The following is a 24,351-nucleotide window of genomic DNA, read 5'->3' as shown; positions in this document are numbered from 1 at the left end:
ACCGCCCCGGGGGAGGCGGGACCGGCCGGGGGCGCGGCGGTAAGTTCGGGTCCGGCGGCGCGTTGGGGTCTGCGGCCGCCGCGGGAGGTGGAACCCGGCCCCGCCCCTGCGTGCTCCGCCCTACTCATGGCGTCCCGGGGACGCGCTTGTGCTCCCCTTGGTGGCTGCTGGGGCCGAGGAGGTGGCAGCGGTGCGTCCCTGGCAGGTGTGCCGCCTCCCGGGTACCTCCGGGCCCGCCTCGAGGCTCTGCTCAGGGCCTCCGGGAGGCCGCGACGAGCCGCGCTCCCGCCCCGCTTGGTGTTTTCAGTAACGGGGCAGTGAGGGAATAAAGGAGAGAGCACCAAATTCTGCTCCCGCAGCAAGGGGCCGGCTGACTTTTGCCTCGCGTGGGAAAGGGTGGGGAAAGGAGGTTGGAAAGTTAAATCTTGCTCGGCGTCTCTTGCTCGCAGCCCTTGTGTGTGTGGTGAGATCGAAGGCCCGGTCCCGCGTCGCGTTCCCCGCAGCACCTCCCGACAGGGGCACGGGGAAACGCGCACGGAGGTGGTGATCGGGGGCGGTGCTCCCTCAGGGACCCTCCTGAAGTCCGCCAAGCCTTTCCTGGGGCGGGGTGTACCGCACAGCAGGGGTGTGGAAAAAAAATACCTCTCTGTGGTTTCGGACCTGCCTCCTGCTAGTTCTGATTGAAGCCTAACTCTTGCATTTGAAGAGGCACAAGGCACTCTCCCTCATCAGCCTTTCTTCCTGCCACGCCTGAATTTACAAGGTTTTATTCTAACCCCCACTACTGTTCCCCAGCCTGGAAGATGGCAAATTGTTCAGTCTTCTCTCATTTGAAAGCCATTCCCTATCTATAGGTCATCACCTTTCCCTGAACCTTTCTGAGCTATATTGTATCTTTATTGAGTTAAGGGGCACCGAAAGGGTGTACACACAGGGCTGAAGCTGCAGGTTTTGCAGGTGCACCCTGAACCTCCGATTGTGTGGTTTTAAAATTTCCAGGCTGTTTACAATGGCTTCATTCTTTTGACTTCTCATTTTAACTAAGGAATTACTTTTCATTTGTGTGTTGTTGCTCTCCCTGAACTAAGCACAAGGATAGTGGGTTTCTTGTATTTGTCATTTGAATGCATGTGTTGAGTCCACATGCCTTAGAGATGCTGTGACAGAGCAGCTCTTCTGCAGTAACATTTCGTACCAGGCCCTGCGAACTAGTCGTAACTTCTCCTGTTATGTGTTCCTTGACTTCCTAAAGTGTACATTAACCATGGTTAAAAACACAGATGTGTCATCTACCCTGTTTACAAGGGAGAAATGCAATCTCTTTGGTTATATTCTTGGTTTTTTTGTTAGCCCTTATTATATTGCAGGCATTTTAATATAGTTGCCATCCTGTTTAGAAGGATATTGGTTTCTAACACATTATAACTTTTGTATTTTGGTATGAAATTTCAAGCTATAGAGGTTCTGCATTATTTGTTGACATAGTTGTCTTGTTAATTTTTATCATAGGACTAGCTTCCCTTTTATTACACATTTAGGGAACTTCATTACAGTTCTATCCTTTGTGTGCAGTATTTTTGACTAAGTTTTTGGTTTTGACCACCTACTGGCTCATGTTTCGTGGTGGTAGCACTCAGTCACATTTTAAAAATTAGGTAGAAACAAGTCCTCTTGCCAACATGCTGTTAGATCAGTGGTTGGTTTTCCATGAAGAAGTAATGTAATTGTAGGATCACCTCAATCATTCTGTGGGATTCTGCGGTTCTCATAAAATACCTGTTTAACATCCTACCGAGATACCTTCATAATGTTAATACCAAATTCACCTGTAGGGCTCATAAAGAACACATATTTCCACCAGTTTTCAAATGTCTACTTAATTCTTTTCAGGATTCAGTTCTTTAAAAAACTCAAAAGTGTGGGTTTTTTTAAATGCTAGTTTATTATGCTTCTGAAGAAAAAACTTTGCAAATGTGAGCCATATGGGGTTTTTTTTTGTGATTTTTTTTTCTCCTGGAATGTAGGCATCCTAGGACAACAGTTCAGAGGCATGGTATATCACATTGTCTGAAATGTTAAAACTGAACTTTGGTAACTTTGGTTGTAATATGAACTATTGTAGTACTATTAGATTTACTGGAAATATCAAGGTAAATTCTTTTGGACATTTTGTTAGATTCTAAAAAGAAGTTCGTTAATTCCATTACAGTTTCTTTCTTTCAGAGGCTGCTGATGTTGGGAATAAGGCTTTGAAATTCCTACCCATGAAACTGAAAATTGCATTTGTCTGGGCTCAAAAGTTAGGCCTAAAAAATATAACATTCTTCTAGCATTAAAACGTCAACTGGATCTGAAATGTCAAAAAAGGTATTTTTGAGGGGTTTTATATGATAAAATTAACAAATAGTCTCTTATTCAAATGGAACGAGTACCAAACTTTCCAATGTATTCTCTCCAAGTATGTTTAATACAATGAAAATATAGAATTTTAGTATTCAGATTTCCTTGTTATGGATGGAGTAAATCTCACTGATGGGGGCATGTGTCTCACTTTTCCTCCATTTAAGTTGGTGTACACAAACTACTAAATTTTTAGGAAGTCTCATTTCAGACTGAAGTGTATATAATCTTTCAAATTACAGGCAATATAGGGGTGGGAAGATACAACTTGGGAAGATAACTGTCTTTTATTACCTACAGAGAAAAATAAACAGAGAATAATTACAAAGAATAAAAGCTGCGTCAGGGCTGAGCTACAATAGGGACTTTATAGCTGGGCTTTGGAGAAGAAATGATAGCAGCATCTGGGAACTTCCTGTACCTTTTAACCATGCAATATTTTACCAGACAGCTTGAAGATTTTCAGTAAGGATAAGCAGAGCTTCTGTTGCATTAATGCTTCACTATTCCTACTGTGAATTAAACACAGACTCAAGGGAAAACTGTTACTTATAGTCCTTCTTTAAAGTATACATGGAAAAAATCAAAATCATTGTCCACAGTCATGCATGTGTCCCCACATTAGGAAGTTTGGATAATTTGAACTGTGGAGGAAACCTAAGAAGTTAAGCTTGAGAAAAATAACTCTGACAGGGAAAAAGTGAAGATTATCTCTAAAAATGAACGGATATGATGACGTAATAGAATAAGAATTTCAAAGAAGGGACTTAGAAGAGTCAAAGTTAAATTCTGTGAGGAGTCTTTGTGATTGAATTCTAGGACTAAACAGCAAGTTTTCACCAAGGATAGCTAGGGGTACTTTAACAGGACAGGATTTAGAGGTGGTGACACTTCCTTCAAATTTCAGACATGGATACAGTAGCCTTCGAAGGTATGGCTGAGAAGGACGTGACAGCAAAGAAACCAGTAGCCTCATTGTAAGGTGACTGCAAATCCTAAATATGTTAATGAACATATTCTGAAATGTAATTAAGAGCATCGTTACAGTCATACCTTGAGTGATATTTGGAATTTTGAGTACAGTAAAATTGCATTATTAAAACAGAAGAATCAGAAACTACAGCTTAGTTTGTGGGTACATCTTACATTACATTTATAAACTTACAGAATTTGATAAAAACCACTAATAAAATATTTTGCTTATTTCAGTTCTTTACCAGCAGATTTTAAAAACTGAAGGAAGATGTCTTTTTTCCCCAAAATCTCTTTCAAACATGAAGTTGAAGAGTATCTCACCAAAGTGTTCAGAAATAACGAGGTATGTGAAATAGATACTACTAATCATCAACAAATAGTCACTGATTGAACATTCTTAATATTCCTTTGATTTAATATTTTGTGTGATTTTAATACTTTACAATAAGGTATTGTCTTCATATTAGACACAGATTTATATATATAGTTCTATTTAAAATATAAAATTTTTCTTTATGCCTGTTGGCTGAAAGTAAGACAAATATTGAAACTAAACTTAGCATAAATCTGAGACTTCAGTCTTGGATCCCAATGAAGAATGATCACAGTGAGATTTAACCACTTATTAACCACATAATACTGCAAGAAATACTCCTTTACCCCACTGTAGAACCAAAAATACTGTAGACAATCTATGAATTCCTAATGTCAAAGAACACAGAAATGATGGTTTTGTATATCTGGATAAGAGTTACTAATTCATAGTTTTGAATCTACTCTTCCATCTCCTTAAGACTGTTCTTTGTACAGCCACAGAGCTTGCTAGCAGTTACTTTTGTTACGTGCTGCAGCCTGTTTACAATGTTCCTGCTAATACGACTGTTTCTCCAACAAGCCCTTTTCAAGAAATTTATGAGGTTTTCACTGGAATTAGGCCTCCAGACATAGACATTCCTCACTACTGCACACTACACAACCATGTTCCTCCATTTCTACAGAATGTTTATTCAGTGATTTTTTTGCACTGAGCGAGAGGCTGCTGTGTGGATCTCTAATATAAAATCTCTTCTTTCACTTTCAGCTTATTGCTGCTTTAGGTACACAGGAGGTGGAGAGTAAATATCAATCTCTGTTAAGTCATCTATCTCATCCACCGGCTTTCACAACTGTTAGAGTTAACACCCACTTGGCCTCAGTGAAACACGTGAAAAAAATGCTGTTTGAAGAGATCCAGAGGGTTTGTGCAATTTCTTTGTTACAGCAAAAATAACAGGATATTTCATCTTTTGCCTGATTATGAGAGCTTTTCATTACTGGAAACTATTCGTTAACTTAATACATGTCCACTAGTATTAACATTATGCAATCATATTGATTTCCTGTCAGCATTAAATGTTAAATGAAAACTCATCATGTAGCAGTATTCCTTATATAATATGTCCAAGAAAGGCAAAAATAGAGGGCAAAGAAAACCGACTCTCTTTCATATGTCAGATCCAGACCTTAAGTTGGATTGGGGTACTACTGTAGAAAATACTGTAAAGGCACCGTAAGTCTAGAGAGGATGGTAGAAAGAGATACAAACCGTCGTTCAGTATGCTGTCTTCAGCATGTTTAGAACATTTTTATTTAAGATTAAAGGAGAATGGCTGTATGTCTCATTGCACAAACTAGGAAAGTGAGAAAATCTGTGTGTTTTAGAAACTGGAGCCAGAGTGATGCCCTGCAGCTGCTGTATTTTCTTTTTTTTAACCTGTTTTTAATCTTTATATAATTTTCTGGGTTTTTGCTTACCTTAATTAAACATTTATTTATCTGAAAATATGTAAGCCATTATGTTTAAGAAGTAGATTATTTTGAAACTCTATCCTAGATTTTCACTCTGTCTGAAAAGATCCAGTTCTTCTTTAAGTAAATTATTAATGCTAGTGGGTGTACAGGGAGCTATTGCATGATAGGAGCCAAGACATTTCTGTGATGCAGAGGCAGTTGACAGTATTCTGCTGGCTGGAATGGTAATGAGTTATGCTAATTTTAGCTTGATTGTAGAAATCTGGAAATGGGTATTGCAGTATGATATTTTGCTTCAAGGGAGAATGCTTTGCTGAAAACTGAATTAATAATGGCTTTCATAAACTTTTTGTATTTTGAATTGTGGTTATATTAGAAAAGGAAACTACATAACAGTTTTTAACAAAAGTATGTTCATGGATTCTTTTCTTTCTTAAGAGATTAGCTGCAAACTGATTTATGGTTTTGCATGTTTAAGGTTATATTTTAGAAGACTCAGGCGAGAAGACATTCTTAAAGTCCAGGAACAGTTTTAAAATGGCAAGCTATCATTTTTTTCAAGTATATGCACAAGTCAGCTCTCAGTACCCAATCAAAATTAAGCTGAAAACAAAAAGTATTACCAACCTGGCATATTAAGTAAGACAGGCAATACAAGAGTAGAGTTAAACAGTAGTTTATAATTAATAGCATCAAAAAGATAACACAGATTAGACCCAAGCTCGTCTGGTGGTATTACTGTGATCTGATGACAACTCGACACAACCTTCTTCCACAAGAAAGCAAAAACCAGTGATAGGGTTATGAGTGCCAGAACCCTGTCCCACTCCCTGAAGTCAATTCTCAGTGAATCCCTTTGTGTCCTTGTTATTTCTCAATTTATTAAATGTTTAATCTTCTACACCAGTGTTTTTCACATGGAGCCTCGCCTTACACGCTATTTCACAACCTCTCTTAACTGTTTTCACTACATTTGTTTTTTTGTACTCTACAGCTATAAATTATGAATGGAGAAATAGTTTTCAGTCTAATTAAGTACTTAAATATTAGGGGTTTTAGTATTGCTTAACAATTATATTTTTTCATGAAACAGCAATTTAAAGGACTATGTGTTCCAGTTCTTGAGCACCCGAAACTCCAGGACATCTTATTAATTCCTGTCATTGGACCCAGGTTTGAAATTTCAGTCTTTAGCCTTAAAATGTCATAACATATATTTTACATATAGATTTCTTGTTAAACAGTTATCGTAACTAACTCACTATAAATGAAGCACAACTTCATTTGTGTTAAGAGCTAGTAGACAGTCCATATCCTAACCACGTACAAGGTACAGTCTTTAAAAGATATGAGAATACATAGAGAGGGTTCTCTCCTTATTTATGAGATTAACTTTTTATAGGGAAAATGTGACATAAGTACATCCTCTCTGGAAAGCCAGGTGGGTGGCACACGAAGAGCTGAACTGCTGTGGTGGGATGTAGAACTATAGCTAAATACAGACAGGGTTTTCTTCCACTGGAATCTAGTCCGGAGCAAGATTTAGGGAGAGATTTCCTAAATGCTGAGAGGATTCCTGAATCAATTTTATCCCCTGAAAAATGACTATTAGTTCTTAAGATATGTTTGGGTATTTCCCATGTTGCATATACATCAACCCCTATGGAGTTTCTTCATTGTTTTATTGAATGATGATTTAAAGAATCTTATTAATAACGAAGACTAGCATACTTGAGATTCAGTTTATATCATGATTAGGTAGAGTTTGGTAACAAGTAGTACTAGTTTGTAAAAGCTGTGCAGTCTGAAATAGCATTTAATGCTTTTATTTATTAATTCAGTTAATTCTCTTTTGAAGGATCTTTTTCTGAACATTCTGTTCTTTATATATTCAAATATGTTTATACTTTAATAAGTTCGAGTAACTGTCTTCGCATTTTTTACTGACAAAGTTCCTTGCACCTGGTTATAAATTTATTAGAGAAGTACTTAGCAGTTGTTAAACATTAAAAAAATCACTTTACAATCATCTGGCCTAGGAAGGGATAGGGGATTATTTCTGCATTTCAGTTAAATTTATTTGTATTCCTGTGTCAGGTTCATAATAGTGGCAGAATATGTCAGAACCTGCTTTATTTTAAGGACTGGTTTCCTTCTTGGCTCTTTCCTTTGACTACTCTGGGACTATAATAAATCTTTTAAATGTAATACATGATAGTTAACTGTTTTTTTCCACTATATTTTGACAAAACCAGTATTTATGAACTAGAGTTTACCTGGGGGGTATTTGTTGGGTTTTTTTTCCATATACTATTATTTTTTAAAAAACTGAACTACATTTGTATTTGTAGGCAAAATTTAAAAAAACATGCCTCTGAAGTCATTGTTGGAGCCCACTGTGGATATGCAGTACTTCGAGGAGCACATGTTTATGTTCCTGGAATCGTATCTGCCTCAAGATGTAAGAGTTCTCTAAATACACCCACTTAAGTTGTAAAGATGACAGAAAATTGTCACCCCTTGAGGTCAATTTCCAATAAATAGTGATGTTAATCTTACTTTCTATTCACAGCTGAAATTAATCTTAGTTGTAATTTCTGGTAAATACTTTTTTTTAAGTTTTCTGGCCTTTTTTTTTCATTTTTACTATTTTTGCATTATACTCATAATAAATTGTATGCGATTATTTCTCATGTGGCCTGTTTTTAGTTCCTTTTTCCATATGTAGTTCCTGGCTGAAGTATTAGTTCTCAATGATTTTAGTTTCTTGTTGTCATTTGAAAATCTTTTTAAAGAGCATATTCAAGTAAAACCTGGCTTTTTAAGAGTTTGTTTTTTTAACTGAGTACTGTAACTTTTAGTATGCATGTTCAGTAGAATGAACTCGCAGAAGTTTGCTGCTTTCCAGTCTTGTCAAACTAAGGAAAAAAACCCCAAAGAATGCCACAACAGATACATCTGGATGGTAACTGGATATATGTTGATTATTTAATAGATACTATTTCCAGATGTTATTTCTTCATTCAGTCACAAAGGCACTTGCCTTTATGAACATCTTAGATTCTAAGTTACCCACCTAAACCAATGTTTTTATATTTTTAATCCTCTGGTGATTAATTTGATATTGTTTGTTTATGAGAGATTTAGTAAAAGCATATTTTTATTGGTGAGAAAAATCTTCCATTTTAATGTCAGATTCTTAAGAAATGGAAATTTTTGTTTCAATGCCTGTGAGACAAGATAAAAAATTCTACATATACCTGCTTAGTGTTCAACAGCCTATTTATTTTTTCTTTAAAGGTCAAATTATCTTTATGTGAAACCAGTATGATTTTGGATGATTCACCTCATTATTCTATTGTGACAAGATCTACTAATCCTTATGGTTCTTATTATTAAACAAAGTGAGTCAGAAAAGCATTTATCTTGCCACTTAACTTCATTCCCTTTCAGGAAAAAACCTTCAAGAAGTTTTAAGCATGTGCTTAAGTCCAATTCACTGAACAGGAATGTTTTCCAATCTAGGACTTGATAATGAAATAAGTATATTGCCGTAGCAGTTGTTGAAAATGCTTATTTAGACAACCTCATAAATATTCAAATCCCTCTTTGAGTCAACTAGTGATTTATCATAATTGCTGCATGTAATTATGCATGCAACATCAATTCAAAGAAAATAAAAGATACTATAAAACTTCAGGAACACTTCAGGGGAATTGGAGATAGGAAAATAAAATAAAAGGGCATGCTACTCACTTGAGGCCAAATATAATAAGGCTGTATTAAGCACAGATGGTCTAACTAGGGAAAAAAAGAGTACAGCAAGAACACACATTTAATCACTGAACTTGCAACACAAATGAGGGTAAACCAATTATCAGGGGGCTTTGAGTTTAATTTAACTAATCAGACTCTAGGCTTTATGTTTATGGAATGCCAATATAAGCTATAAAAAGCTTAAGAACTGTACACAGTACTAATGCGTTTTGAAAGGATGATTGTCAGCAGAGAGTGAAATAAAATCCTTTATGTTTGAATACTGCAAAAAATCAGTGGTAAATATGCTTGATGGAAGAGTTAAATTGCTGCAAGTTTTTGTTTAGTGAGGCTTAAGAAGGCAATAACAGTAGGCTATCACATGATGTTTTGTGTCACATTGTGTAAAAAATAGGCCATGCAAAAAAATAAATGTTTAGTGGCTACCCAAGGAACATTAACCGTTTAAGAATTGCAGGGCATTTGTGCATATTCAGAAGGCCACATGAAAATGGAAAAAAAGATTCCTAAATACAATTCAGAGAATTCTTGGGAAACTGAACTGTCATTAGTCTTACTTGTCGTATCTTCTGGTTGCTCCAGCCAGTCAGACACGTCAGAAAAGTAATTCTGGAAAATTGTTTATTGCTGTCAGTGGAGGCCTTTTATTTTTAAGCATATTTTGCAGACAGTCAGTGCATAGAGTTTGCTCACTGTTCTACGAAATCAGCTCAACCATCCCCCTTTTCCATCTATTTTTGTTCTAGGTCAGAAAGTTTTAAAATCCCTAGGACTACGGTTCTGGAGTTTGGTATATATTTACATACTTTACTGATCTGGAGGGTTTTAACTGGAGATGTAAAACTCTTTTAGAGGATTATTGAGAACAGCATTTGCCTTAGAGGGAAGAAAGCCACACCAGAAAAAGTGTTTCAACAAGAATATATGATCACTTGTATCACTTGTATCAAGCAATCGTTAGAGAAAAAGCAGTTGTAGCCATGTTCTACCTAGCTATTGAGAGGTTATTTGACAAATTTAGTATTATTGTCTCTGAGTATGAAACAGTGTTGTTTGATGTACTTGCATGCTTGGAGCATGCAGAGGACTGAATCCTGAATAGTGTGCTTAAAACTTCTGGGTGACCATGTGTTGATAAAATACATAAAGTGAAGATTTGTCTTGCCTCTTAAAAAAGAAGACACGGTGTCTGATTTGTAACCTTGTGTCTCTTAATAGCTCTGGTCATTTGGTAGCTGTTGTTCACCTTGTACACTTTCATATCAGTTGCTCTCTTTTTCTGATTACATTAAGTAAGTTTTGGTTTTTCTATGATCTAGTTGATGTAAGTAGTCTACTGAAAATGCTAAATTATTTGGTCACTACTAAATTGTCAACTATAATATTAATCTCAAAGTTTCCATTCTTCTTTGCACAGTTATGAAAGCTGGAGATCTGGTCTCAGTGTATTCAGATGTTGAAGGGAAATGTAAAAGAGGAGCCAAAGAATTTGAAGGAGTGAAAGTTTTCCTTGGAAATGGGATTTCAGAACTGAGTCGCAGTGAAATTTTTAGTTCAAGCGGCCCATTGAAGTAAGTCCATAGTAACTGCAATCTATACCTACAACTTTGCAAAGGGAAGGAAGAAGATGGGAAGACATTTTGAAATGTCGTGTAACCTATGTGAAACCACAAGATGGCTTTGACCGAGACCTGTGTTGCATGTTGGAATTTCCAGTATTTTTTGGGAAGTGTTAATTTCTGGGAGTAGAACTGTGCCCCTGCTGTCTTCTGTAACTTCACAACTAAGATAGTGGCAATGTGATGGCAATTATGATTAAAGTACTACAGTAAGTGTTAGCAGACTCAACGTTTAGTTTCATAGTGGTATCCAGATACCAGTTTACTTGAGAGGTAGGAGGAAATAAATGGGAGCCTTTTCAGAATTTATGTTTAGCATATGACTTCAATAATATAGAGCAAACAGAAGCGACAAACATAATCACTGTGGAAAAATTACATTTTTGGTAAATTGTTCTGTACCACTTTCCTATTTGGATGGAACAGAAGTGCAGCCTTATCGATTTCTCCATCTCCTAAAAATATTTGTAGTGGCTTCTTTTGGTGGGGCAGGGGACAGAACATAAGGTCAGATATCTTAAAAAGTTTAATAGTATTTGCCAAGGTAGATATCTATTTCAAGATTACTTGCTTTTCTATTTTGTTGCCAAAACATATGGCTTGTTCCTGTTCTGTCACCTAAAACACATATAAAAAGCAGTGTAGGAGAGCACGGACATCAAATTAATGACCGAGGCTTTGCATCCCAAGAACAAACTTCAAAAGAAGAAAAGATTACATTGTGAGAGGATTTCTGATGTATTAGAGCTTAAATATAGTAGAAGTAGTGGTAGGATATACCTGTTGAGCTGATGACATAGAATGGCAGTACTAAACACTAAATCTGGTGTCTGCAAGTTTTCTTTCTCATATCCTTCCTTCTTGTTGGACTGCAAAGTGCACATGAAAAATAATACTCATGCTTGTTATCTTCAGTAATCTACTGTTTTTAGGCTCAATATTGTGGTTTTTTTTTTCTTATTTTTCTTTATATTGTTGTCCATTTCCTTGTACCTTTGTCTTAATAAAGTCCATGTCAGAACTTCATCCATATTTAAAACTTTTAGGTTGCTTCTAAGTTCAAACCTTTGCTTTGTAGGCGAATTAATGTTCCTGTAAGACTTTTAAAATAGAATTTCTTTAGTTATTTGACTGAAATCTCAGACAGCATAGAAAAACAGAGGAAGATCTAAGTAGGAAATAATATGCCAGTGCCCTAGTGCATACGTGGCTAGCCAAAAGCAGCTGTGGATTGAAATTAACATATTTAAATCTGGTTTTAAGCTTTTCTTTACATTATCAAGGCTTGTATTAGATGTCAGGTTGTCTTGTGTGCAAAAAAGATAAATTTGCGTTTTGCAATTTTTTACAGATCCAATTTATAATGTAGTAATTTTTTTTTGTTATGATTTACCCAACTTCACAATGTAATTTTAAAGTATATCCAATTAAAAATTGTAAAAGTATTTTTCTTAGCTGATTTATAAGTGCTTTCATTTTTGGAAGATTATTGTTTCAAGTTTCTATTTGTAAGCATAACTATTTTAACTGAATACTGTTAAAAATTGTAAATCTGATTAGTTGAAATATTTTTTTTTCATGTTTTTCAGTGGGATGGGCGTAAGAATGATAGAGCCAGTCTACCTTAGTCCTTCGTTTGACAGTGTGCTCCCTAGTAATTTGTTTTTACAGGTAGGTTTGTTATAAAAATAAAAGTCTGTACTATTTGCAGAATAATTGATATCCTCTAAGAATGCATTATTACTTTATATATTCATTGTGTATTATGGCACCTACTTCACTCTTTGGATATAAAGAAAACAAAGCATTTAGAATGAAGTTAGCATCTATATGTGGGTGGTTTAATCATACTTCATCTGAGATATGATAAGGGACTTCAAAGTGACTTAAGAGATAGTCACTTAAAAACTCTTAAAAATTCTTAAATTCTTTTTGCACAGATGCTCTGCATAGAGCTTTTAGTTTTTGGAATCTGCCTATGAACTCTGAAATATAAGGCTCTTTCAGGGTACATCCTTCTGTAGATAATTAGGAAAATCTCTAAATATTAGGTTGACTTTAAGTTGAAGAGAAAATCTTTTTACCCTAATGGAAAAAAATTCACCTGAACAAAATAACTATGAAAAACCTTACAGTAGCACAGCTTTCACTATCTCTTACCATAAAACTGCACAGCTTCCAAAGAATGACAACTTTTTGTGTAGTTCTTATTTTAGAATTTAAAAACTTACTTCAAGCTAGCTTTTCCTTTCACATCTTAATATTTGTGATACCTGTACTCCTTTCCCCCACAATAAAACTAATTAGGAGCAATACTCTGACGTGACAATTGGCCACCTGTGCTATGTGAAACGTAGGACGATGAAATCATGGAACTTTCTAGTTTTATCAGGTAAAATTCTTGATTTCAGTTTGCTGACATAGAAAGGTCAATTAGATTTCTAAAACAATTAGTGTGCCAGCAAAGGTATTGTATTTTTTTGATATAAATATGACAATTTAGAAGCAGGGTTTAAAACAAAATCGAGCTGCCTGACCTTCAAAAAAAAAGCTATTTTAATCTTTAAAGCAAATATAAATTTTATCTCAAATAAACCCTTGTTCAGAGATATATTCTGAAATTCTAAGTTATCGCTTCATTTGATTTGTATAACTATCACTCAAACAGTAAGGTAAGTCCTTGATTACAGTCTTAGTCACTGTTTCTCTTGTCAGAAGAATCAGTCCAGCAGTTGAGTTATTTTTATGCATATATTCTGTTTGTAGTTGATCTTAATATTTTTAAATCAGCATCAATGCTGCCTTCTGGTGTGAGCAAAGGGTAGTTTATCAAGCAATATATTGTCTCATGGCCTGCAGTAGAGGAGAGGCCTTTTCTTCCCTGATTCAGCTTACCAGAGTACTTGCTTTCAAGGAACAGAATTGTTAGAGAGATGGATTATTTCAGAGACTGGTGCACATAAGAATTTAGATCATATTCAACTTCTTGTCTACCAGGATCCTCAGGGCCTTCTCTGCACAGCTGCTGTCCAGCCAGTCAGCCCCAGCCTGTATTGGTGCCTGGGTGCATCAGGTGCAGGAATGGCATTTCTGTTTGCTGAGCTCCATGAGATTCTGTTTCCCCATTTCTCCAGCCTGTCAACGTCCCTCTGAATGCCAGCACAGCCTTCCAGTTTATCAACCACTCTTTCCAGTTTTGTATTCTCTGTAAACTTGTTTAGGGCACACTCTGTTCTATTATCCATGTCTCTAAGGAAGAGGTTAGACACCATGAGCACTGATGCCCACCCCTAGGGTATGCCACTATTGACTGGCCTACAGCTGGACTTTGTGTCATTGATCTTACAACCCTTTGAGCCTGGCTTTTTGACTTGAATTTGCCATGTGTGAGATGAATTATTGTTCATTTTTTTGAACACTGGCGTGGAACTTGAAACTGTGCTAACCAAAGACAACATGTAGTAAAGACAACTTCAGAAGGTTTTTATACCTTTGTGCTGAACCAAGTCAGAAAAGAATCGTTCAGAATATTTCAATATTGTGTAAGAAGCAATTCTGTGCACAGTTGTTATATATTATTTTTCTTCAGGGCATCTGTTATGTTTATACAATTAATAGCACAGTTCAGCTTCTTGGTACCTTAATTCAGCAAATTTAAACTCGTGCCTATTTATCTTAATGTTCGTTACTATACTACACCAGTATGTTCATATAGTAAACGTTCCAATAAACAGGTCAATATGAAATATTTATAATACACAGAGCTGCTCTGTGTCTGTCATAGTATCAGCTTATTTTATTTTGACTTTTAGCACTCCAGTCTCCGTAGTCATGAACCCTTAAACTTCAGCCATAGATAGTAATTTATAGCTTTAAATAAGAAAGGAACCACTGGAGACTTCTGACCTATATGGTCTCTCTTACATAATTCCAATAGTTCATTTTCTGTTAAGGAACTGAAGGCAATATCATAGGTATCTTCACTGCTGAATGAAATTTGTTTCAACAAGTTTGTCATTCCTTAATACAGGACTTGATACATGCCATAAGGTTTGAATTCTCCCATATTTGTTTTTATGATAGAACTTGCCTTCTGTGGTTGTGAGCCATATTTTAAACCCTCAACCAGGAGAGAGAATTTTGGATATGTGTGCTGCACCTGGAGGAAAAACAACCCATCTTGCAACATTAATGCATGACCAGGTAAGAGAAGTCATGGAGCATTTTCTGTCTCAGTGAAGAAAGTCTGACCACTGTTCATTTGCACAGCTCACTTCACTTAGCTGTCAGAAACCACAGATAATTTACAACTAATATTTGAATGTTCTGCTTACCAATACATTTTGCTACACATCAGAGGTACTGAAATGGGCACAGACTATCTTTATCCAATAGTCACCATCACATTTAAAGTCTTCTTTGCTGCAAATTGACCTGTTGAAATATGTTTGACTTTTTAGATGTTTAAACACATTAAATGTTAAAATGTTTAAACACTTTTAAAATGTTATTGATTTATTTGTAATGGAATAATGTGTAACATGCAAGGCAAAGTTAGTCAGGGCTATTCTAGAGTCTTTAAACTGAGAATACATGGAAATCAGGGGTTACTGCTGTGTGCCAAAAGAATGCACAACTCTGTACAAAAACATATTAAAAAGCTCCTAATCCAATTAACTTCTCAGTAAAAATTATCAATTATGCAGTACAGCTATGACATTACACTGAATTTCTAGTCTGAATTCGTCATTCCAAGGTAGAAGGTTACACACCCAAAAACATGTAATGAGAAAGTAACAATATGAGAAGAAACAAAAAAATCTTTAGAGAAAGACAAAGGAAAATAACACACAAGCCAAAAATAATGTGGATATAGGAATATCAATTTAAATATGTATTAAATTGCTATATGCAAAATGAAAGACAGAAATGCAGGTTACTCTTTTGCAGCAGAGGGGGGAAAATGTGTATTGTTTCCTCTAAAAAATTCGTATTATTCTTTTCATTGGAATAGGTTTATTAGAATATATCAGATTATTTAGAAATCTTGTAGTTATGTTATGCAGTACTTTTATGGTTGTCTGTGCATTAATGGGAAGGTGCAGTGGGTAATGATGTGAATGTATTTAGAAAAGACGTATTCAGTTTTGTGATGGTTTTCTTATTGAAATGTTTCTTCCCTCAGTATAGGAAGCTTGCAAACATGCATTAGACATGCATTAGACAGTCATTAGGCATTTATTAGATAGATTTATAAAGCTTCCAGTAAAGCATTTCAGTGTGATAAATAAAGGAATTATGTAAAAACATATATTTCTGTCATGGACGCATTTACATCTCTGCTTTTTCCATCTGTGTATGTACATTTGGTGTAAGTTTGCCAAGAAGGAAAAAGTTGTTACGTTTTCTCAGCAGGTTCTATTTGCTATATCATGACTAGTAGAGATTTTTGGTCTTTGGAATTTTTTGAAGATAGTATTACTGTTCTGGACTTTACTTATGCTCCTGTTTATTTACTTTGTGTTTACAGATTTCATCTAGCAGATATTGGTTTGTGTCTGTTTTGATTTATCTTGGGAGAAGGAAAGAGTAATCTCATTCTTACATAAAAGGAATAATGTGTAATTGTGACATCTAAATTTATTCTAGTATTTATAGTATTTCCCAAAGTAACTCGAGTGACAACTACTGCGAGTATAACAGTAGGCTATGAGTCTGAGCAAGCCAGAGGCATGGCTGTGGACCTCATTTCCCCAGGACTGAGCTGTATGTGATCATGTTTCCTACAATCTCCATGCAAATCTAAAACCTGTTGACCTATTTTACCATGTATTTGAGACTTCTACACTCTTTCACATGGTTACATTTTTACCTAACTTAGTGCCCAGTAAAACAGTTTAAAACAAACAAAAAAACCACTTGCCAGAAGTCAGACATTATGGGGTTGCTTAGGGAGTGACTGTGCCAAGCAGCTAGTGCCAGTCAGAGTGCACACAGCTTCAGACTAGTACCTAGCCTAATGCAGGTATCATGGAAAATATGGGCGAACAAGGACTACTGGAGTGTGGATTTAAGAATAATAAAATCCTGTAGGAAAAACTATACTTCATTCATTACACTGCTCTTGGAGGGGGCAGGAAATCAGGAACTGCACACCCATTTAATCCCTATGCTTTTGATAAAAAGTTTGGGTTTTTTTCAGGGTGAAGTAATAGCCATGGACAAGATAGCTAACAAGGTCAAAAAAATTAAGCAGAACGCTGAATTGCTACAGTTGAATTGCATTAAGGCCTTTTGCTATGATGGGACAAAGGCACTTTCAGTTGAGAAGAGAGAGGATGAACAAGGTAAAGTAAACAACTTGTGTAGCAGTAGCTTTTAAAAGACAATAATAATCAGTTTCGCACAAATAGTATTAAACCTGTCACAGGACTACAACCTTTGAAACCTTGGCAGATCCCTAAGTTACTTCATCACTGTGAATGCTCTTTTATTTTCTGCTCTTTTGTGACTATCATCTTCTCCATGAAGCAAATACAAAAACTATCTGCCCTTATCACAAACTAATATGCTTGAAGGAAATGCATTATTTTCCCAGATAATATCAAAGACTGAAGAAGCCTTGAAGCTTCTTTCATGATAACATTTAACCCCATACTCTGAATTGTTTGACGTAGTCTGAGAAAACAGATTATTTTTGTAGAGTTGCTTGGCTTTTCTGCCTCAGAATCATAATCTCTAAAATGGGGTTATTAATACCTAACTCCCAGGAGTGCTGCAAGGTTTAGTTCATTGATGTTTGTTCAGCTGTTCAGGGAAAGTTCTATAGAAGCACAGCGTATTATTTTAAGTTCATTTCATTTGCTTTTCTGCGGGGCTGTATTTATGATACTGGTTCTGTTCCCATGATGGAACGATTTAAACGGTATCTGCTGCCTTGATTATTTTTAGTTTGTTGTGCAAAGTATGCTGTTCTTTCTCACTCTATTTTATCCCAGTCACCGGTTAGCCTAAGTAGGAATCAGGTTGCATAATCCACCTTCCTTGTCTCTATGCCTTGCAGTTATTCCTGCTTTGGAGGAATAAAGGTACTTTCTTAATAGTCTTTCTATGAACGTATAATATTGCAGGTGGCACGTAGCACTTACACAGATGAACAAGAGCTAGCTGTAATGCTGAGAGATCATCAAGGCTTTTCTGTACATCCCTGCAAGAAAGACATGACATATTCTGAACATTGGTGTAAAGGATCAGAGGTAGATAAATCAGATTCTCTTTTTGCAGTGCTGGAACAAGCTAGGTAGCAGTAGTATGAAGTCCCTCGCTTGTTTTCACTTGTGACTTGACTTGGATGTTTGAGGAACAGAAAGAGAAAAGGAAGGTAAAGCATATATATGTCACTCTTCCTCATTGGTTACTCATGAATATATGTATGGAGCCACTTTTGTCTTGGTGATGCTGAGCTGAAGAGTTTCTCTAGCACTAATGTGATAAAAACTTGGGTTGTTGAGCCTATGGGATTCAGATGAAAGGATAGGTTCTGCATATAGGAATAACATATTCCCTTATCTATCCAGGTAATATTCAGAAATTGTTCTTGTCTTCACTATCCTTGTTAACTGGATTGTTCTGCTGTGGAGACAGCATGTGTCATGCATTAGAACTTGTAATGTTTCATGTTATTATGAAATGGTTTATTTTCTACAGATGTATATGCATCACAAGAAATAGTTATTGTGGAGACAGTCCAGTTATTACTATTTAATGCAGTCTTAATGGTAAACTACAGGCTTTTCTCAGTAAAGATTTGCACACTTGGTTCAGTTATGAGCTGACTGTGGTTCATTACAGCCTCTACATAGGACTCTGTACCCAGCACCTCTGACCAGTCATATTTCAACATTTCTGTTTGATTTCTTTTACATTTTACTTTCAAGTTATTAAATCAAGATTAAAAATATTATTGCCTAAAGGTAATGTATTGTTTGACTTCACAGAACTAACACTCTTTAGTTTTCTGGGAGATACAATCTACCACCAGCAGTGCTGAGACTTGTCTCTAGCTGAGATTACTTTTGCAGACACTATCTATAGAGAACATAAATGTTTTGTGTCAAGGAAGCAGTACTGGCTTGTCCTTACCTATGGTGAAGTCGCAAGGAAAGAAGCAGCCACATTTCACATTATTAACTGCTTTTTTACAGAGGGACCTCCATTCTTACCAGAGTCATTTGATCGAATTCTTCTTGATGCTCCATGTAGTGGGATGGGACAGAGACCAAACATGGCTTATTCCTTGACTTTAAAGGAAGTCACCTCTTATCAGCCACTACAGCGCAAGCTTTTCACTGTGGTATGTATTAATCATTGAGCAGATAAGCTAAATTGAAGGTAAATGCTGTTGCAGCATAAAACTTCACACCAAAAAATGGTGCCTCATTTCCCCTACCTTTTCAGCAATTAACTAAAGAAGATAGCATTAGGATTCAGTTAACTTCTCAGCTCCACCATATCATTGCTAGGTGAGGTCAATTCATTGGAGCATGGGAAAGGTATATATACCTTATATATATGTATATATAAGCCATAGTAAATAAAAACCTTTGTGTTTTTTTTTTTTATTCCTTCAGTTTAATTAGTTTTAATTTATCATAACCACAAGGGCCTAAGTCATGGAGCATGTTAAAGCCTTTTCTCTGCAGCAGCACACACCCTTGTAAGTTCACATATGGGATACGAGACAGAGTACGAAGCCAGGAGGCCATATAACAACTTTTCATGCTAAGAGGAGTGTGCTTGGGCTGATGCTGAAAGATAAGATTTCATGAATCTTGTCTAAATCTGAATTAAATGTATTCGAAGTGAACTACAGCTTGAAAAGCAGCATAGGTACAGCTTCCAGGCCAAATACGTGGAAGCAGTTGACATCCAATATCACTGATAAAAATACTGTGTATCCATGGTTGGCAGCAGGTGGTGAAAACAGAACTAAGCTGTCTGGGATATGCAGAGTTGTACAAATAACAAATCTTACAAGCTGAATCATCTCAATGGCATTAATAAACCACATGAGCTATAATGCTGATTTGGAAAGAAGAATCTTTCTAACCCATGGGATCCTTTACTATATTTCCTGAGAAGAATTAGTATCCTAATGCCTATCTTAGACAGAAAACTTTGAGTTTATTAAGTGGTAAGTTTTAATATTATAGCTTAATGCTTTCTCAGTTAATGTTGCTTAATATTAAAGTTTTTGCCTTTAAAAACAAGCTGAACTATTGTTTATTTCTCCCTGCAGGCAGTGAAATTGCTGAAGCCAGGAGGTGTTTTAGCATATAGTACATGTACAATTACACTCTCTGAAAATGAGGAGCAAGTTGCTTGGGCCCTGAAAACTTTTCCATGCCTACAGCTTCAGCCACAGGTAATAGCGTTTTCAGGGTGCTTCACACAATCCAGTGAGCCTGTTTTGGCACTGTAAAGTTACATACTGTATTTACTATCAATAAATCTCTTTTTCACTGCAGACAATTTAAACTGCTGTGGATAGAAGTAACACAAGGATTTCTGAGGCTCTTTTAAATCTATTTTCATGGTTAATTGAGCTTCATTTAGGGATTGTTAAATAGTTTCCCACTGTGTACTGTGGTTGTTTTGATTTGTACAACTGTCATTTAAAACACAACAGGAACAAAAGGTAGTTCAAACAGGTTGAAATTTCTCTTGCATCTCTTATTCTTTAATAATGCATATATATTATTCTCTTTCTTTGCACATTCACAGGAGATGTGAAAATTTTTTTATTAATGCTACTGAAGTAGTGAAGACTCATAAAGGATGGGAGTTAAAGGGAAAGAACCTTGTGTTTTGAGGAAGGAGGATTTTATATGTACAGGAGCTATTTTTGTGTTATGTAAAGGAATGAGGGAACAAATTTATTCAAAGTTCAGTGTCCCAAGAATGTACCTTGTCTCTTTTTGAGTCAGTGTCTACCATTAAGATGTCTGGGAGGAGGTAATATATAGTGAGATACTAGAATTCTTTATCTATATGGCATATATTCGCTGTTACCTTTATTAGTCACTTGAGAGAGTTTATCATCAGACCATATGCATCTCTCTTCCTCTTTGCTGATGTGATGAGTTGGGTGCATTGTTCATCATCATGGCTTTGAGGCTGAGAGTTGAACTCTGATACCTATTTAGCTTGCTTATACATTCTGTGATAACTTTTATCTGTCTTAAGACGTTTGCATGCATCTTTTAACTGAAATAAAAAAAATATATGCAATAGGTCTACAATGAGAAATTATATGAAGGCTGGTAAAGGTTTCACTGAAGCTTGTCTTAAAAGATTTGTATGTCAGGGTTCTTCTGCCTGCTTTCTCACATAATATACATACGGATAATATATATATGTGTGCATATATATTATATATAGTTTATATTATACCTTATACATTACTGAACAGCATGAAAATTGTCCTCAATATAAAGACAAAGCAAAACACAAGCCCTATTAACTCAAATGCAAGATTAATTCTTTTTAAAAATAAGCTATATTATACTAAGCGTATAGTATATTTTAAATGAGATGACATGGAATTGTTTACCCACAGATAGTTTATAGTATCTTGTAACCAGTTCCTTCAGTAGTATAAACTAAGGTGATCTTTCCCAATGAACAGGAAACTGGAGTCTAGGGTTGACTTACCTCATATTCCTTTATGTATTTTCCATATTCTTTAGTCTCTTGGTGGACACCTCCTTATATACCCAGTCCACTGTCTCCCACTTTCTCAGTTTGGCAACAGATACTGGAATCATATTGGGCAGGGAAAAAACAGGAGATGGAACCATAGGTGTTGATCTCTTAGGGGTTTACACAGGAGATACTGTATGTCAGCTTAAATGCAGTAATGTAACTGGAAGGAAAAAAGAAAAGATCGAGGAAAAAATGGTCTATCTCGGAGCAAGTTGTATGTCCCTGTGTAATACTGTTTTCCTTCTATTATATTACTTCACGTTGCTACCTCTCTCTGTTTTTATGTTATTTTTTCTCAATTTGCAATGGACACCTCTTTTTTTCTCTTACCTGGAAAACACTAAAATCTTGCTGAGGGAAAGGAAGAGGAAAAATCAGTCTGCAACCTCTTGGCTGCCCAGCTTTACAGCACACAGCATGTGGTTAAGCAACTAACTCGCATCATGTGCTGACTGGGGGAGCTCACGTGTTAGCAAAGTGTGATGTATCTCCTTACTGAATCCATTGAAAGAACAATCCAGCTAAGAATTAGATTTTTCCAGGAATCAGTGTATTAAATAAAAAGCAGTCAAGGCTACTCACAAGAAATGGTGAGAAAATGGCTGTGATTTTTTAAGCCCTTCTCCTTTCCAGGATTTTGATGCCAAATGTCATCTCCTGAATTCAGGTAGTACCTAAGCTGTTCCTTTCTTTCTTTCCCTGCCTCATATACCTACACATGTAACGCTAGTCCCATTTACCTGTTAGTCTAATTGCATGGCATAGAAAATCTGAAGCTCAGATTTTTTTGCTGCATCATCTTCCAAAATGATGCCTCTTCAGTTAGTGAAGTGTTCTGCATTGGGGCTTTCAGTCTCTCCAGTTGAAGTTTTTAATGTGAAGAATCCCGGTATTTGTACTACTGTTACTGAGTACATTAGTAACTGGCTAAGCAATCATTATTTTTGACTTTTAACTCATAGCTATTAGTCAGTACACAGACGCCCTGCATCATTTAAAAGTGGCAACTGAACACCTTTAGACCTTATTGTTTGGTGATAACAGCTTTCTTGTGATGCTTCAGTCCTTTGAGTAATGAATTGATTTAGACCTGTGTACCTGTCATCAATAAGTGCTCTGAACTACTGGGCTAACGTGGATTAGGTGCAGCAACACCTCCGCAAAGTACCTTGGACCTTGTATATATGCTTGTGTACGTATTGGCCAGATTAAGGCAAGAAAAGAAGGGCCACGTTACTTCTCAATCCTCCCCTGGTGTGAATGATATAAACCTAGCTTGTCCACGTTAACAGTTAGGCAGCTCTGCATACACTCAGTGGAATACATTTAGGGCACTTAAAAACTTTACTGATGCAATAACTTGCTTTTCTTTCTTACTTAAAAAGGAACCTCACATTGGAGGAGAAGGCATGAGGGGAGCTGGACTGTCACTTGATCAGTTGAAGCTGCTGCAGAGATTTGATCCATCTGCTGTGACGTTGCAAGGAATGGATATTAATTCTTTGCAAGATTCCAGGGAAGATGATCTGATTTCACTGGCAAATAAGGACTGTATAGGATTTTTTATTGCAAAATTTGTTAAATCGAACAGCAAATAAGCATTTAGGAACGGAACGTGAAAAAATATGTCTGTGAGTCTAGGAACAGTTCAGATGTGAAGCGTGCTTCTTACTGCTGCATTGTTGCCAAGCCAACGGGCTGACGGCTGGGTTGCTATGGCAGCAATAAAATCTGCCAGCTGTTCTGCTGGGAGAGAGCCACAGGTTGCAGAAAGAAAATCATGTTGGGGGAAGGGTAGTATAATTTTTTAAGTCTCCATTTGCTTTTGTATTTACAGCAGGTCAGTGCATGAACGACAAGTATGTTCACTCATACTGCTGCCCGTTCTGTCTTTCCTCATGTGAGTTGCTTATCTAGTGCAGAAGCGGAGGAACAGGGTTCCTCTGAGAGGAGTCGTAAGCTACTTTATGAAATGCAAACATAAATAAAGTAAATGGGAACTATTACCATTTGGAAAAGGTAGCTTCTATGGAGGTTTACGAATAGTTAATGTTTCATTAAATAGTGCTTCACGAAACACTGTAACATTTTACAAAGAACTGTTTTATAAATTGATACTTAGAACCTCATTTCTCTTTTATTTTAATACAAGCAAGATTCTCTGTACACATAGTATATACACAAAATACGATTAGGCTTTGTAGCATGTCTTTATAGCAGCATGAATATATTAAACCATCTCACTCTGGGAATGTAAATAAATATTGTTTCAACATCAAACTTCCCATGCATAAACTGTATTGGTTCTGAAATAGCCCGTTGGACTGGCTGACAAGTGACAATTTTAAAATCAAACATTTGCAACAGAAGGGGCCACACTTGTGATTAATATATCAAAAGACAGAAAACAATGCATAATACCATCTGAAATGTCGCAAATCATCTTTCAAACAAGTAAGAATAGTAACTGTTTTGGTTAGAAAGCATCACCAGCTAAAATCATATGAAGATTGAAACTGGGGAAGCATGCTAATTGGAACTTCCTTAATACACTGCTCAAAGTTTTAATAATCTAAATTTCTTAAAGGTGTTTGTTAGATGTATTTGAAAATTCTGCGTCAGATCCAGAGATGTTCTCTGCTTGAACAGTATTCTTTTCTCAGTACTGCTGGACCTGACAATAGCACTAAAATTAGCGGGACAAGGTAAGTACAATTCAAAAACCTACACTGACATCTGTGTGTGTTTGGTTTTTCCCCCTCATTCATCAATTTCCAGTTTTTAAAAGAACTATCTGAAAAATGTCTGGCTTTTCACACACAGCTATTTGATTAGATTAAAAAGAGCAATGCTTCTTTCATAATTGGTCTTTATACTGCCAGAAGTGCTTTTGCATTTGCTCACAGTCAAAACAATTTATACAATTCTGTTTCTCAGTAGTCTGGTTGTTTACTTATATTTGCTATAAATGTTCTGATACCGTATGTTTTGTACTGTTCTTAAATAAAACAAACGTCCCTTCTTC

General features: G+C 36.2%; 1 protein-coding gene across 6 annotated transcripts; it reads left to right on the top strand.

The window, feature by feature from the left end:
• The first annotated feature begins 3 nt into the window (after positions 1–3).
• Positions 4–24,351, top strand: NSUN6 (NOP2/Sun RNA methyltransferase 6). Of its 6 annotated transcripts, XM_064444751.1 has the most exons (14): positions 50–205; positions 2,210–2,367; positions 3,610–3,718; positions 4,457–4,612; positions 6,260–6,339; positions 7,518–7,627; positions 10,361–10,514; positions 12,152–12,233; positions 14,646–14,765; positions 16,765–16,909; positions 18,767–18,915; positions 19,861–19,986; positions 21,960–21,993; positions 22,712–22,892. In XM_064444751.1, exons 3-14 carry the CDS (start codon positions 3,644–3,646, stop codon positions 22,759–22,761), a joined length of 1,281 nt encoding a protein of 426 aa, XP_064300821.1. In that variant the 5' UTR covers positions 50–205; positions 2,210–2,367; positions 3,610–3,643; the 3' UTR covers positions 22,762–22,892. The 6 variants fall into 6 exon arrangements, with proteins under 6 accessions (XP_064300820.1, XP_064300818.1, XP_064300821.1 ...); XM_064444750.1 differs by lacking the exons at positions 50–205; positions 21,960–21,993 and adding an exon at positions 4–39 and having other exon boundaries at positions 2,224–2,367; positions 22,712–24,351; XM_064444748.1 differs by lacking the exons at positions 50–205; positions 21,960–21,993 and adding an exon at positions 7–39 and having other exon boundaries at positions 22,712–24,351.

This window comes from Phalacrocorax carbo, chromosome 2, assembly GCF_963921805.1.
Source record: "Phalacrocorax carbo chromosome 2, bPhaCar2.1, whole genome shotgun sequence".
Lineage (NCBI taxonomy): Eukaryota > Metazoa > Chordata > Aves > Suliformes > Phalacrocoracidae > Phalacrocorax > Phalacrocorax carbo.
The sequence above is the reverse complement of the archived record's forward strand: the minus strand, read 5'-3'. Positions and strand labels throughout refer to the sequence as shown.